The sequence below is a fragment of the Excalfactoria chinensis genome, chromosome 5 (genome assembly GCF_039878825.1).
Source record: "Excalfactoria chinensis isolate bCotChi1 chromosome 5, bCotChi1.hap2, whole genome shotgun sequence".
Lineage (NCBI taxonomy): Eukaryota > Metazoa > Chordata > Aves > Galliformes > Phasianidae > Excalfactoria > Excalfactoria chinensis.
Genome location: NC_092829.1, coordinates 31,542,802 through 31,558,601, shown reverse-complemented (window position 1 = coordinate 31,558,601; position 15,800 = coordinate 31,542,802). Strand labels below are relative to the sequence as shown.

The following is a 15,800-nucleotide window of genomic DNA, read 5'->3' as shown; positions in this document are numbered from 1 at the left end:
TGTTGCCTTATGGAGACCTGATCCTATCTATGACATTTCTAATCCCACCTCTGGAGTTCCTGTCTGCTGTGTCCAGATCTGTGGTTCCCTTTGCTGCATTTCACAGCGCAGACGTGATACCTCCCTTTCCCATATACATGTTAGATTAGTAGTACGATTGTATAGAATGGAAAGAGAAAATACTTTTTCAGATTACATGCCATTTTTTCACAAAAAGCTGTGTTCCCTCTTCCCTGATAGATCTACTTTTGTTTTTACAAAGCATGTTTCTCTGCCTTGTCAACAATTGCTACACTACCAGCAGAGGCTATACACGGACCTTCTTATTTTGGCAACTGCTTGCAAGAATAGCAGAGGGGATGTAATTTTTAAGACATCTTCTGATGTGGGTACAAGGTCCTTAGAGTAGTAGGAAAAAAAAGCCCAGCAGATTAAATGACAAATAATTCTTAAGGAACACATCAGAAATGAATCCAGAAGGGAAATATAGAAGTTACTGTAAAACTGTTGTAATTGTACGACATGAACTCCTACCTGCATGATTTTCAGCATTTCTATGTGTCAGTGTGTCTTTACCACAGAGAATTAGCTGTTTCCCGTATAGTTTTGGTTTTTACATGTATAATCTCAGTTTCCTTCAGTGTTTTGTTTCTTTGCTCAGCTGGGCAGAGCATGACTTGAGAGCTTCATTGCTTACCTTCAGACCTTACCTTGAACAGGCCTACGACAAACTGACTGAAGGAAGGAGGAAACAAAAGGGTTTTGGCTACACTTACTGTCCCCAGTCAGTGTGGCTCCTGGGAACTTGTTTAGGATCTGGTAGAGCAGCCTGTGGGCTACTTGTTGACCTGTCCTCAACTGAAGCTGGAAAGATCTTTCCCTCCTTTGAAAGTTTTGGATACTGGGGGCCAGATACAGCTGTGGAGGTGGGATGAGGTGCTAGCTGTATTTCTGAGCTGTGCTGAGAAAGCAACTACAATGCTTTCCTGAGACCACATACTGATGTTGTTAGTTTTAAAGGCTTTTCCTTTTCCAATTCCCTTTCTGTGATTTTCTCTCAGATATTTTACAATAATCTGAATTTCAAGTCTACAAAACTATTTTCTGAAGGGATTCAATGGGATGCAAGTAATCTTTTCCTTCCCGAAAGCAGAGTTGGAAGGGAAAATGTTTGATGACAGATCCTGAGCCCCTGGCCATTGCTGCTTTTGTTCTTCTTCTCCTAGCTCCTCTTGAGCTTTCTGGTGTGCATTGTAGGACAGAGAGACCCAGATGGAGGTTGGACTGAGGGCAAAACTGAGTGGTGACAAATCAAAGAAAGGGAAGTTGAAGAGAGGAAGGAATCTACTTGTGGCATCAGTACACTTTTCTTGTTCAATAGGTCATCTCCCACTCTGAACTCAGTTGTCACTTTCATTGTCCCCAATGTGACAGATACACAGAGCAAAGATAGACATTTCTGCTAAGGTAACCAGGAGTGAAAAAGTATGTTGAAATATACCTTTATGCATGGCTGTCTCCACTCTGTTTAGATGAATGGGATGCTTCCCATCACAACAAAGCTGTCACTACAGGCTGTAAAGTCTCCAGAGGACAGTTCTGCATAGGTCTTACTTTGAATATTTCTGTGCTTTTTGTTTTTTTCCTTTTTTTTCCCCTCTTCTCTCTCTCTCTCTTTCTTAAGCCACAGACCCACAGACCTGGAAATACAAATGCCATAAAGGAAAGTTTTAATTGTGCAGAAATTATCTGGACTGGAGAAAATAGCCCCCAGAGGAGATTTTCTTTGTTATGCTGGCTAAGAAATTGTCTTACTTTCTTGTCTGGGGAAGAGTCCTTGCTGGTGAGAATCAGATGTGGTAGAAGTTGGAAGTAAAAGTGTTTGCCAGCATTGCTGCAGGTATTGGTGGTCCCCATGGCTGTTGTTCCCTGGGCTGAGGTGTGGCTGCAGGTTGACAAAGCTGAGAGCTGCAACCCTGGGTTCAGTGTGCACTGACAGAGCCATTGGCTTCTTTGCTTTGACTTAAGCTTGTATGCTGCACCTATTTAAAATTTATTCCAAACTTTTGCCTGGTGTCAGGGAAAAGGATCTTCCTACTTGGGGTCATTCAGCCTCTAAATCATGAAAAAAACAACAACCACAAACAACAAAACTTTTCCCTGCAGACCCAAGCTTTTATTTATGATACTCATTAGCAGTAGTAGGGCTTTCATGTGGCCCACCTTTTCCTAATGATGGATCTTTAGGACTTCCACTATGTAATCTACACACAGAGGAGAGCACATAAGCATTGATTACTCCTCTTAAGTTTGGTTGAGCTTGTCTAGATTGTGGCCTGGTGTATTATAATCTCCATTGTTCCCTTGAAATTATTGTAAGATTATATTTCGTCTGCTGCACTAAAGCAGGGTGCTTGAAACAGTTTAACCCCACATTTCATTTTAATGATTAAACTGAGAGCCACTCACCTGTGGCATCTTATTTTCAACTTATTTTAATTTCAGTTTAATTTTATTTTAATTTTTTAAAACCTAACTGCATTGTTTTGTTCTTCTTGTTTCACCAGATGTTCTTGTTGTGTATCTAGAAACTTCTACGCTATCTGTTATCTGATGAACTTTTTTTTCCAGTAGCCATTAGTGTTTCCACAGTGTGTGCACCATGATGGGAGAAGCATGGCATCTACCTTTAAAAAGCGCGGATTTCTGAAGCACAGTGTTGTTGCTAATATTGCTACCCAGGATATGACTAGAAGCAGTTTTGATGTTGCCTAAGATAGCTGTAGTGGCTCTGAATGGCCTACAAACCAACTATTAGACTGCTATGGATAAAGCACTATACTTTAAACAGTTTATCTCCAGGATTGCGTGGTTGTTGGAGTCATTTTTTGCTTGAACTGAAGCCCCTTCTCATTACGCAGCTTCAGTCTTTGCTGTTAGTGTCCTCATGTTGGTGTCTTTGTTGCGGATTGCAGGAGAAAGAATATGATAGATACAGCTACCTTTTTTGAAACAGACATTTTAAGTAAAGCTGGAGTGAGTTTTGAAGGTGTTGGTTACTCATTTAGATTTCTTTTATGTACCAACTACCATTACCTTCCTCGTATGTTGATTCCAGGAGCCAGTACTGAGACCAGCTCCTGAGGTGTGAGGAAGTCTTTGTATGGAAAATGATTGAGCGCTATACTGTTGCTGAAGGAGTAGTTTTATTTCAGTGTAAGACAGCCATAGCCTTCCTGTTAGCACTGTGCATGGTGGAGTTTATATCATATAGAGTGGTTTTGAGCTTATGTTTGAGAGATACGCTTTCCATTGCCAGCACAAATTATAGTTGCTTTGCATCAGTGCTCTGCTGGGAGTGGCTTAAATCTGTTAAATAGCACTAAAGTCTTTCCAGTCCTTTCCTCAGGCTCAAAAACTCATTTGAGCATGCAGTGGATTCTACAACAGGGCCTTGCCTCAGAAATCTCATCTTTTGCTGGGAGTACACAGAGTGTATTTGGGATTCCTAAAGAAAAGGTTCACAGCTCTTCTTTGGCCTTTATACACCAAGGCTTGTGTTTGTGTCTCTGAATGGGTCCATAAGGTGCCCAGAACTGTGTCAGACCATTGGTGTAAGAAAGGACTTCCCAGACTCTTTGTCATTGCCAGAGCCACTGAGCAGCCATCCCGCTAAGAGCAGGGTCAGAAGGCTTAACAGATCCCAGTAGTACTCTGAAGATCATTCTCTGGCATTAAATAGAATAATGTTCTACTTTCATATGGTCTCTGTTAAGAAATTCCTCTGGTGCTGAAAAGGAGCAGGACTAGTGGACTGTTTAATGAGGGACACTTGTGTCCACTGCAGTGGAACTAGCTAATTTCTTGTTTCATCTAAAGTGGTATCTAGCTCCTATGAAATGTGGGCTGTGTAGGCTAAATCGTTGATGCTCACTTTTTACAGGTTAAAGAGTGTCCTGCACCCAGACTTGGTTAATCTGGTGCAGAAGGTCTTGTGTGTTCTACAAAACCACATGGATTTTAATCTGGTGAAAAACAAAAAGTCCTGCTTTTTTGGTGTCTCTGGCATCATTTTATTACAGAGTTACTCAGAAGGGCTATTCAAGTGATGGAACTGAAAGATACCATGGTAAGGAGAAATGGTTTCATTTGCTTCAGAATGAAACGTGTTCTGTTTTTCTCAATGGAATGAGCCTTTCCCTCCCCTCTCCCTCTGCCAAGCGGGCTCTGATTTGAATGAAACATTTCTTTTGTGAAGTTTTTTTTCTCTTTAAAACAAGCAGAGCTCACTTTTAAAGCATAACGAAAGTAAAGCCTTTTACTTGTAAAATACTGGCACAAAATGTCTTGCCCTTTCTGAAAAGTCTGTTTCTGCCTGTGCTGTTTGTTAACCCTGTCTGCTCCCCCCGCTTTCTGTTGGCAAAATGCACTTTGTTCAAATTCACCACTTATTCAGATACTGAGATCCCTGTGAAACTGCATTTTTTAGAAAGTAAATTGGTACTTCTTACTGCCCCATTCTGGGCGTATACTGATACTCTGCAGTGTGTGCTGGGCTGTTGCTTCCCTCTGACTGTTATGTTACTGGGATTGTGATGGGGAAGTGCAGACTCTTTGCCATGTTGATAAAATCTCCGTTGACACTTCAAAATTCCCAACCAACCAGAGGTTCTAGTTAATGGAGAAGGGGAAGGTCAGAAGACAATGGGATTTTTCCAGCTTCTATCCTGCATTACAAACAACAGGGTTAGTTAAGAGTGGTGCCTGTTCCATAGCTGTGAGAGCTCCTTTAAATCAACAGGCAACTGAAGTAGCTTGCTCAGAACTGTGTTTAGCTGAGTGAGGCAGTTCTGGTTATGTCTGAATATACACACATTAGCAGCAGAGTCAGTGATGCTTGCATGGGAAAGTCAGACTGCTTGTGTTAATGGTGTGTTTGTATAGGTTATCAATCATCTACCAATCGTGCTGAATTGGTTACTTGAGTGGTGTATAATTTCCTCACATAACAATGATGAGGTCACTGTCTATGCAATGGCATGGTGTCTTCTGCATAGTTAAGTTTATTTAACATTCAATTGATGGCATTTAAAAATGTTCTCTGGAGTTTGCCATTGGATTTGAAAATCCTGGAACTGCTCTGTCAGTGCACTAATCCAGAGTCATTTTTCAGTCATTCTGGAAAGAAAGTTTGTTCAGATATCAGTGATACTCTACTTTCCCCCTCTCTCAGCCTCTCTAATTCACTGGCATTAACCCAGCCTGCCATGTTTCCCTGTGTGGTCACTCCCACTTGAGTGAAGGCACCGCAGAAGTTCTCTCAAAGCCATCAGTGCTTGAGGAGGGCTGTGGTGGCACGAAGCAGTTGTGCGAATGCTTTCCAGGTGAGCTGGATGAACACAGGCCTGATTTCAGCACAGAGATGCTCACATCCCCATGTGTTGCCTCTGTCGCACTATTAGACATGATCAAAGTGGAGGGAGAAGCTGAGGAGGGAAAGCCCTCGGGAGAAGCCACAGCCTCTGCCAGTTCAGGTTAGGCACGCTGAATCGGGCCAGCATGGAAAACCTCGCGCTGTCAGTACTTGGGCTTGTTCTGCAGCTCTGTGGGCTTTGCGGTTCTGTCCTTGTCAATGTAATAGACTGCAATGCGGTGGGCTCAGGGCAGCTGCGGGCGCATTGGATGTCTGCGAGGGCGAGAGTTGGTTTCATTGCCTGGAACTTCAAAGACAATTTAATCATCTTTGTGGTTTATTTCCAAATTCCAGGAAGCAGCTGGCATTTGTGGGACCCTCCTGTGTACTATCTAGCCAGTTTGTGTTGCAAGCTGCTATTTGGGCACTGGCTTGGGGATAAAGGTGTGCTCATCTGCACTGGCTGTCCCTGCGGACATGATACTCTCAGGCTGTACCAACAGGAACTCCAAGGAAGGGCCAGGTGTCCAGGCATCAGCTGGGACTGGATGTTTGTGCAGGTAGCAGGGTACTTCAAAGAAGGGGAGAGGGAGCAGAGCTTATATTTTGGTCTATGGGGGGTTTAATGGAGGTTTTCAAGAAACGCTTGAGTGGAAGGCTATTCAGACTGCTCTTTCCCTAGCATTTTAAATATCACCCCACTCCTCTCATTACAGTGGGAGATTTTGGCTCTCCCAGAGGGGAGGAGATGTTCAAAATGGGCTGCCAGGGAGGTGGATTTAATGCGCTAGGAAGAACTGGCTTCACCAAGTTAAAAAGCAAAACAAAACCCAATCCTCCACTCCTATTTTTAGTGTTTATGACCAAGTATTTTTGCTTGGTTGCTCATTTTGAAAGGGTTTAGTTAGCCTGCCAGTTGATTGAAAGCTCTGTGGTGTGTGAGCTGGCCGGGCTGGGGAGCCTGCAGCGCATAGCGACGAGGTCGGCACTGCCTCCGAGTTATTTTCCACTGCAGTTTGTTGAAGGGTAACGAAAACGTCCCCCAGGCAAAGGGGATGTTGGCTTTCCAGGTTGTGGTGATTCATCTTCTATGGATAAGCAGCCATCCTCCCGCTCCCGTGTTTTCATCTCAGTCTGCCTCACCCGTACTTCTCTTTAAGACCAAATGCAGGACCTGCTTAGCATTGGGAAGGCCTCACACCCCATGAGGTGTACCTGCTGGGTGGCATTAGCATTCTCTGCCAGTCTGCTGGCCGATTCGCGCTTTATAAATGGCTTTATTCTTGTTATTAGGAGCTGTGTCCCTGGCATGTGGAGTCCGTGCAGTGCCTGCAGGCAGGTTTCCTTCCTGTTGGTATTGGTAAGCAGCCCAAATGCCTCCTGGTAATTAGCAGATCATTACCCATAAAGCCATGCGGTGATGCAGCCTGGTTTTCTGGAGGTCACTCTGACCTAATTCACCCCCAGGAATCGTTCAGTGCTGGCATGACTTACCAGTGCATTAACAAGCTGATGCTTTGCTATGAGGTTATTTGAGTGCTTCCACATTATGTTTCTTAGGGAAGAAACAGCCATTTTTTTTCTGGCAGCCAACAGTGCCTAATAGGGGCAGGCCTGGAGAATGGGGGAGCGGAGTTCTGCTGAGCTGTGAGATGGGATGCTATGGGCATGTGGCATTTCTATCCACGTTAGTTGGGGTCTGTTTCTGGTCTCACCTCAGCTAAGCAATATGGAGTCTGGCAAGCAGCTGTGCTGGTCTCATGGTCTGGTCCTGTGGTCTGTCCCTATTTCTGTGCCTTTCACCTGCATCAGAATCTCTAGTCCCTATGGCTGGGACTTGAGGTGTGGGTACAGGCTCTGGGTGCTCAGAGAGGGTGGCTTGCAGGTATGCCAGGAGAATGCTAAGATGACTTTTGTCCCCTGCCAGCCCAAGACAGAAGGTTCTCCCAGCACTATGCAAAACAAACAAACAAACAAACAAAAACAAACCAAAACTGCCTTGCTGATTGGGTATTTGAGGCTTCTAAAGTGTGTTCCTACTGACTCCAGTTATACCTGTCAAACTGAAGTTGGGTCCCACCCAGCATGATTTTATTTGCCCCTTGTGTGAGTGATTGAAGTGAGTTCTCTTCTACCATTACCAAATACTTGAGTGCCAGGCTGTGATGTGTGTGCCTGTTTTTGCAGCAGTAGGCAGCCCTGAGGAGCCCTGTGCTTGGTTCTGCTTCTTCCCAGCCCTGGCCATGCTAGGAAGTAATTCTGTAGGGTCAGGAAATGGAATGACATGAACTGATGGCTCTGCTACAGCTGCATTGTTTCAGAGCTTATTAGAGAGGTTAGTTCTTTCACAGTTACTGGCATATTGTGGCACCCAGAGATGTGGTGGATGCCCCGTGCCTGGAGACACTCAAGGTCAGGCTGGAAGGTCTCTGAGCACCCTGATCTAGCCGTATGTGTCTCTCTTCATTGCAGGGGAATTGGGCTAGATAGCCTTTTTTGATTCCTTCCAACCCAAACAATTCTATCATTCTTAGATGACTTATAGACTTGATCGATGGGCCAAGGTTAATGGAATGAGTTTCAACAGGGCCAAGTGTCGGGTCCTGCATTTTGGTCATAACAACCCCAGGCAACCCTACAGGCTTGGGGAGGTGTGGCTGGAAAGCTCCCAGACGGAAAGGGACCTTGGTGTGCTGATGGACAGTTGGCTGAATATGAGCCAGCAGTGTGCCCAGGTGGCCAAGAAGGCCAATGGCATCCTGGCTTGTATCAGGAATGGTGTGGTGAGCAGGACTAAGGAAGTCATCCTGCCCCTGTACTCAGCATTGGTGAGGCCTCACCCCCCTCTGTTGCCAGATGGGAAGGGCCAGGAAAACCCCACAAGATCCATGTCCTCCTTCCTTAGAAATGTTTGATCTATTCCTTAGCACTGCAGCTCCCGGGAGCCCTGGGATTCTGGAAGCCTTTCAGTTTGGTTGGAGGGTTTGTTTTTTTAAGGACTCCTTCAAATCTCTTTGTTTGCTTGGGGAACCTTTAACGGTGGAGCCCTAAAAAGGCTCTGGAATTAAAAGGCAAACAAAAAATACTTTTAATAATTCACTGGTAGGTAAACTTGGCTGGCAGCTTTTGAATGTGGGAACTGCTGACAGCAGCTCTCTGTAAGCATGCTAAACTGCACTTGTAGATGGACAAAGGAAGGCTACAGTTTTATATCATAACCATAAAAACATATCCCTTATTAGAATTACAAGTTTCTTTTCCCTTCTTTTTTTATGAATAACAGTAATAATTCTCTCTAATGATGGTAGAGGTCATAGCAATGCTTATTCAGTCTTAGCGAGAGGAATTCTTGCAGCTTTTGTGCATGTTTGGATGTGGTTCCTCTGTCACTATATCTATAATATGTATTTATGGTTGTTTAAAGACTCGAATAGTTTATGGAATAAATTCTGACATGCTATAGCCAGGAGCCCTGTGGGTTTTCATTATACTATTGATTGAAAAGCCTACTACTACGCAGCAAAGATAAAGGACAGAACTGGGAACTGGGCGGAAATACCTTTTGCTCCATACAAATAATTTCACATTTTTTTTTATAGGAGTCTTGCCTTATTTTTTTCCTCAAGATTATCTCTGCCTTTGTTTGAAAAAGGTTATTGATTGGATTGTTAACTTAAATAGTCTGTGGCGGGTGTGACAGAGCACATGGCTGCAATTAATCTTGTGATGCAAAATCCATTATTGAAGAAGCACTAATGAGCCGTTTGCAGGCCTTGGCTGGTCACAGAGCGCCTGGGAGCAGCAGATTGCTGCTGCCCTTTAATGTCAGTTTTGGTCTTTAGTGTTGCACAGGCAGTGTAAGCAGAAGAGAATGTTAGATTTTTAAGGGTGTTTCCATTTAAATTCTCCTTACTACCAGCCTGCAATTGTAGCGAGTACAGGAGTCATGAAATGGTGGCTGAAATGCTTTCACCCCCCACTCCTCAGTTCAGGTGTCCAATGGACATAGTGTACAATTAAAGCCAGCGGCATGTGAAACGCGGATGTCACTGTAAAATATGGCCTCGGTCGCAGAGTTCAGATCCAGATGAGAGTTCTGACATAGATGGGAGAGCATTCAGGGCTGATCTATACTTTAAAATATTGCTCTAAGACAAAGGGATGAGCTGTTGGAGACCTGCTCACTGCAAATTTTATTGTCTCTGTTGTTTATAGTTATTGCGGCATAGCAAAAGTTTAGGTAGAGAATAGTTATGGTAGATTAGAAACTGTCGATGTTAACATATTGCCTTCTCCTTCGAGAGAACTGCTCCCTGGGTATATTTTAGAGGTCTGTCTATTGACTTCAGTGGCACCATAAATATGTGTTACTTCTTCTGTTAGATGCGCGGAGCTGATACAGATGTGTGAGAGTGATCGGGACTTCTCCCGGGCTGAGGCGCTGCCTGAATTATAACCGAGTTCCCGCTGCAGACTGCTGCACACCTTAACCACAGGGAATGCAGTTTATCACAAGATTAGCGAAATACAAGTATTTCTTCATCCTGACCACATAACTGATGAAATTAAGCAGGAAAATCTTTCCAACTCTGGCTCCTGCACTCCCTCAGTATCTGTTACTGGAACTGCTCTTAAATGCTTTTTGTGTAAAGCAAAATTGTTCATGAGCTAAATCAACCTTTGTATTTTTTAATGGAATCAGATCTACAGGCAGTAACCTGCTGCATGCAGTTTCAGGGCTTCCTCCTTGTATATTTTCTGTGGAGGAAATGCCAAGGTGTGAAACAGGGGTGGTGTTTACTAATGCAGCTCCAAGAAGTCTTGAGTGTGTGAGTTTCCTCTTAGGTTTTGAAAAACACTGGGTTTTAAAATGAATAAAGTGAAAAACAGAGAGACTGAGATGAAGAGAGAGCAGGGAAAACTATTTTCATGTTTTGAAACAGCTGTATGCTGCAGTGCCTCACTGAGCTACTGGCATAATTCAAAATAATCTTTCCAGCAACATTAGGCTTGGGTCATGGAACTACAAGGCATGTTGTTTAATGTGGAAGAGGATATGACTTGGAGACAGAAAGAGATGTCCATAAGGCTTTCTTTCTGCCTCAGGCATACCATGATCCCTGGTCTTACAGAGAGTAGTCTATGACTGCCGATGTGACTGTGGGCATTTGTTGGACTCCTCCATCATCACAACATTTGGAGAGAGAGGCCAAAGGTGTAAGTAAGTCGATCTTTTTTTTGCAAAAGATTCTTTCTTTGCTATTAAAAAGTTGTCACAGCAGCCCTCACTCTACTATTAATGTTTTCTAAGAGATCCTCAGCCCACAGAAGTCCCATTCTTTTGGTCTTGTGATGAGTGCAGTGCTTAAGAAAGGGTCTACAGAATAGGATGGATCACTTCAAGGACAAAACACTGTCGATACCAGACACAGCACAGAAAACCTGCAGAGGTATTTTTGAGGAGAGTGAGGAACTAGACAGTCAAGAAGGATAGCTGGAAGAGAACAGGAATGAGTGTGAAGGGACAGAAATAAAGCAGTGAACAGAACCTGACCTTCATTTGGAAAAGGGAGTCTCTGGCTGTAGTCTGCAATGAGCAATGTGTGCATGCAGGCAAGTGAGAACGTAAATACATGCGTGCAATTAACTTTGATTTATTTCTGTAAGTTTGATTCCATTCTTTCTGTTTCTTTTCAAATGTGACTGAAGCTATTTAACTCTCTGATTAATTCACACCCTGTATGAGTTGTTTTCTTTGATATACTCCAGCACTGTACAGCCTTTCTTGATGCAGACTTGCTGCCATTGGGATGAATTCCTCCCTGCTGTGTAGTGTGACCCATTTGTTCTCTTCAGTGGCTCCAAAATGAGGTTCTGCAATTGCTGTGAGTCAGATCTGGAGGATTGTTTCAGTGTCACGTTGGGTTTTGCTACTTTGGTAGTATCAGAAATTATACAAGGTCCCCTCAGCAAGAAAAAGAATCATGTCTGAGGATCTCTTTCTGGACAGTTGTGACTGCAGGGTCCCCAGAACTTCAGTTTGGACTTGGTCCTCTGTAAATCTCAGTAAAATGTGACTCTTATTTGGATGACATTTCAAGGGATCCAAGAGGTAGCAATATTCTTAACTCGTCAGTACACACTTCTTTGTTCAATGGCTTAGAAGAATGATATGAACATATTACTGGTCTTCCTTCCTTAAATAGCTCCTTTGCTTTTTGTTCAACTTTGCTAATAACTTATGTTCACACATCTCTTTGCTGAATGAGGTTAGTTGTCGTATCTCTGTCACGTGAATGGAACTGGAGAACCAAAATCCTTATTCTACCATTTTGTGACAGCTTGGGCACATAAAGGAAATATATTTCTCATGTGTTACAGTTAACCAGCAATTCCCAGCAACTGTTTGCTTCACTAACTAGAAAATATAGGTTGGTGTTTATTCTTGTGGGTGATGTGACGGCATGAAAAAATACTGCTGCTAGATCTGGTAACGAAGACAGCGCATCAGTGTGCATGTCTCCAGTAGCCATGCCTTCCTTTTCTTCTTATCAGAGAAACAGCTGTTTTTATTTTCTCCACTCTTAAAAAGAAACAGTCAAGCTCGTGCAGGTGGAAAAGATTTTTTCTACCCATTGGCTGTTGTCTAAGAACAACAGATCTGCCTGTGGTGAAAAATGCCTGCACATTCAATGATGTAAGTTTCTACAAGAAGCATGTGGTAGTGCCAGATGTGGTACCTGTGTTTCTAGGTTTTCTCTGCCTATAGATGAACAACTGGAGAGCCCTGTCCCATTTTCCCTGCCACTGACCCTGCACAGTGCACATACTTACAAGTGCCAGAGAGGGATACTAAATGCAGGGCTTTCCAAGCAGGCAAGTGATAGCTTATTGCAAGTGACTTAGAAACTGCTTCACCTGGATAGGGGTGGTTTGGGAGTGCAGTGCTTTATTTCAGCAGCATATTTTTCTTGTTTTGTTTTGCAGAAGGAACACTGATCCTACCTTTGGTTTGTTTGTTTGTTTGTATTTTCCCCTCCAGACAGCCCATTGCTGACCCTGCTACTGTGATACTGCTGTTTTGCAAAGCTGGAGTCCACACGCATGTAGGGGCGGGGGTTGTGACTCTGGCAGTTTGTCCTTCCCCTCTAGATGTGACTGTTCTGCTAGCTTTCCCTTCTTTATTCCTTTCATTTAGTTCATTGTGGGAGTTGGCTTGGGGTGTTTTCCTTTTGGTTTCTTGTTTTGATCCTGGAAGGTTAGCCACGCAATTTGGTTTCTTCTGTGCCAACCAACTTTAGTAGCAGAGCTCTTAAAAACTTGAAAGCTGTATCCCTCCATCTTGTCTTACTTCTTCTCTATATGCTACTGCTTCCAATTAAGCCACATTTACAGAACTGCTCCACCCATTTGGACACCGGGAAGTGAAGCTCTGAAATGAAGAATAACCTCATTTCCACTAGGTCCTTCAGTGCAGTTGAAACAAAGCTAATTGAAACCGCAATCCAATTTCTGTTGAGATGGATGGGCTCTTTCTGAAATTGGGTTTGTCTCTGATTTCATCCTTTCTCTTGTTTTCTTTCAAAAAAGCAAACCAAAAAACACAAAACACCAAAACTGAACAACAACAACAACAAAAAACTGAAGACAAGGCCAAACTATTTTTAAGAGCTCTGAATAAAACTGCTTTGCCAATGGGGATTGGGTGGGAATGACTCTGATTTTCTCTTGTGCCCGGCAGCGAAAGGGTTAATGCCTGCTTTTCTCTTTTGTATCTGTTAGTTGCAGCCCATGTTGTGATCAGTCCATGTCCATGTGCGTTTTGTTCCCAAATTAATGCCAATTAATTGACAATACGTAAGCAAGCCTTAACCATGACCGTTGTTTCCGATCTTCCTCAGGACACCCGACCTGCCTGCAGTTCACCACAAACATGACTGAGGCTGTTAAAACCTATCAGTGGCAGTGCATTGAGTGCAAATCCTGCAGCCTTTGTGGCACCTCTGAAAATGATGTGAGTTGATTTACCTTTTCATGCCAATAAGCGTCACTGCAAGCTGCTGTCATGTCTGCCTTGAGAAGCATGTGGCAGTGGTGTGGGTCCTGGCTTTTCTGCTGCTTCTATACATCTCCTTGGATGGCCCACCCCTGGGAGCAGAGCTGGGCTCTTCCCAGTGACCTGTTCAGCTGCTCATCTCTGATGAAGTTATCATGGGTATTACATAGTGCCACCTGAGATGCTGATTTGCTTACTCAATAGAAATCAACATTGTGGCAGGGAGCTGCAAAAGAGTAGTATCTCCAATATTGTAATCAGGAGTAGATCTGAATGAATGATAACCCCAGAGATGGCAGGTATGTTTCTTCTGTCTCTGATTTTACTTTCTTGGTTCAGTTTTAAGATTTTAATTATAATGCTTGGGAATGGAAACATTTGGTTTGGGATGACTAAACCTCTCTCTGTACACCTAACTACCTAATCCAGGGGTTTCCAAATGATTCAGAGTCTGCAGCTGAACAGTATCCTTTCTGTGGGTTGTTTTTTTGTTGTTGTTGTTTGTTTGTTTGTTTTTCTTTTTTTTTTTTTCCCCTGATACTAAGAATTCTTGACAGTCTGTGAGAAACTTGGAGAACTGACTGTGGCTGAAGAACTTCATAGTTCAGGCTACATTCCCTATAGTGAAATGAATGTGAAGCTTGAGAGTTCATTTTGCTTTAGTGGTAAATGAGGAAATCTGAGAATAGGGGCTTTGTGTTAGGAGTCAGAAGATACTTCTGAGAAGGATTTTTCACCCCCTTTGTGTGAAAGAGCTGCAGACCATGAGATACGATTGTATTATTCCCATCTACTTCACAAGGCATTTGCTACTCAGCTGAGTTTTGGATAACTGTCTAAGTCCAAGCTTTTGATGAAATAGGTTTCCCCTAAAAGAATAACATCCAGAGCTTGGCCATACTAGAACCCCGCAGAGTGGGAATGCCAGTCCTCTTTTCTTAGTGCAGAATATCACTGACCTAATGGCCTTTGGTCCTACATTGTCCATTGCCCCGTCCTTGGAGGTGTTCAAGACCAGGTTGGACGGGGCTCTGGGCAACCTGATCTAGTAAAGGCGTATGTTTGGTGGCCCTGCTAGGCAGGGGGGTTGGAACTACATGATCCTTGAGGTCCCTTCCAACCCGGGTCATTCTGTGATTCTGTGTGATTCTGTGATTGTGAGGCTGCCTTGGAGAGGAAGCCCTCTGGCCCTCAGGAAGATTTTCCAATTAAAAGTGGATCTGCCATTGTGGTGAGTTAGGGCTCTTTATGGCCTCTCAGGAATATGGTGGTTGATCTTGGGCCCACAGATGTGGTGGCTTTTACCTACCCCGTGGTCTCTTAGTCTCTATGTTGCAGCTCTGTGTTCCTAGCTGAGCAGTGCTGGTTACCATGCTTATGTCTTCATCTTGGCAAGAGACTAATTTACATCATTTTCTCTCTCTCTTCTCCTCTCCTTCTCTCCCTTTTCCCCTCTGTCTCTCCAACAACCCTGCCTCAGGACCAGCTGCTCTTCTGTGATGACTGTGACCGTGGCTATCACATGTATTGCTTGAATCCACCAGTCTTTGAGCCCCCCGAAGGTAACATGTCAGAATTCTGCTTTGAAAATCACAATGAAGTCCTTGTGGAAAAGAGGTTCAGAAAATTGGCCAGGATCACGAAGGGTTAAGGAAGCAGTAGCAAAGGAAAAGCAAGCAGCATTGGGAAGAAAGCAATTGAGTAGACTTTGAGGGCTGGTGTGATCTGAGATGTCCTCTGCAATCTTGTCTGATCTATCTTTCCTCTTCCCACACACGGCTCTTTTGCAGGTCATGGGTACCTTTGGATGTCCCAGATGGCACTGGACACCTCAGTTCAGGCCGCCGGGTTGAGCTCCTGTGAGCAGTGACTTTAGACTTCCTAAGAAGGCAAGATCCCAGAGAGAAAGCTCCAGATGAGAAAGTCCTCTCTGGAATAGCTGATACTGTTGTCAGGAGACTGGACTAGGAGAAAAAGCCTTCATTCTCTGACCTGTCTGTGCCTTGGATGGATGAGGGTTTTAAGGTCTATATTGCATTCAGTGTGCAGTTTTGTCCTCTGATGAGGATTCAATCTGAATTTACAAGTACTGGTTATAGTTTGCCACTTGATTTTGGAGCAGAAGGATTAGTCCCTTAGCGTTACTGATTCGCTAACTTAAATCTGCAGAGAGCAGTAGAAATGGAGAAGGAGACATCTGAGCACAATGGCTGTAGTTTACATGAGGGATGAGACAAGAATAATTACTATCAGTCCTACCTTCAGCAGCTAAATATTTGTAACTTTGACAAATAGGAGACTAAGGATGGGAGAATTTTGAAGTGGTGGTAA

General features: G+C 43.6%; 1 protein-coding gene across 4 annotated transcripts in view; it reads left to right on the top strand.

The window, feature by feature from the left end:
- The window catches only part of DPF3 (double PHD fingers 3), a 166,817-nt gene that overhangs the window by 138,094 nt on the left and 12,923 nt on the right, over positions 1-15,800 (top strand). For all 4 annotated transcript variants that reach the window (XM_072337811.1, XM_072337809.1, XM_072337810.1 and 1 more), the window contains 2 exons: positions 13,315-13,427; positions 14,950-15,031. In XM_072337811.1, coding sequence (XP_072193912.1) covers positions 13,315-13,427; positions 14,950-15,031 — 195 coding nt within the window. The remainder of the gene's footprint in view (positions 1-13,314; positions 13,428-14,949; positions 15,032-15,800) is intronic.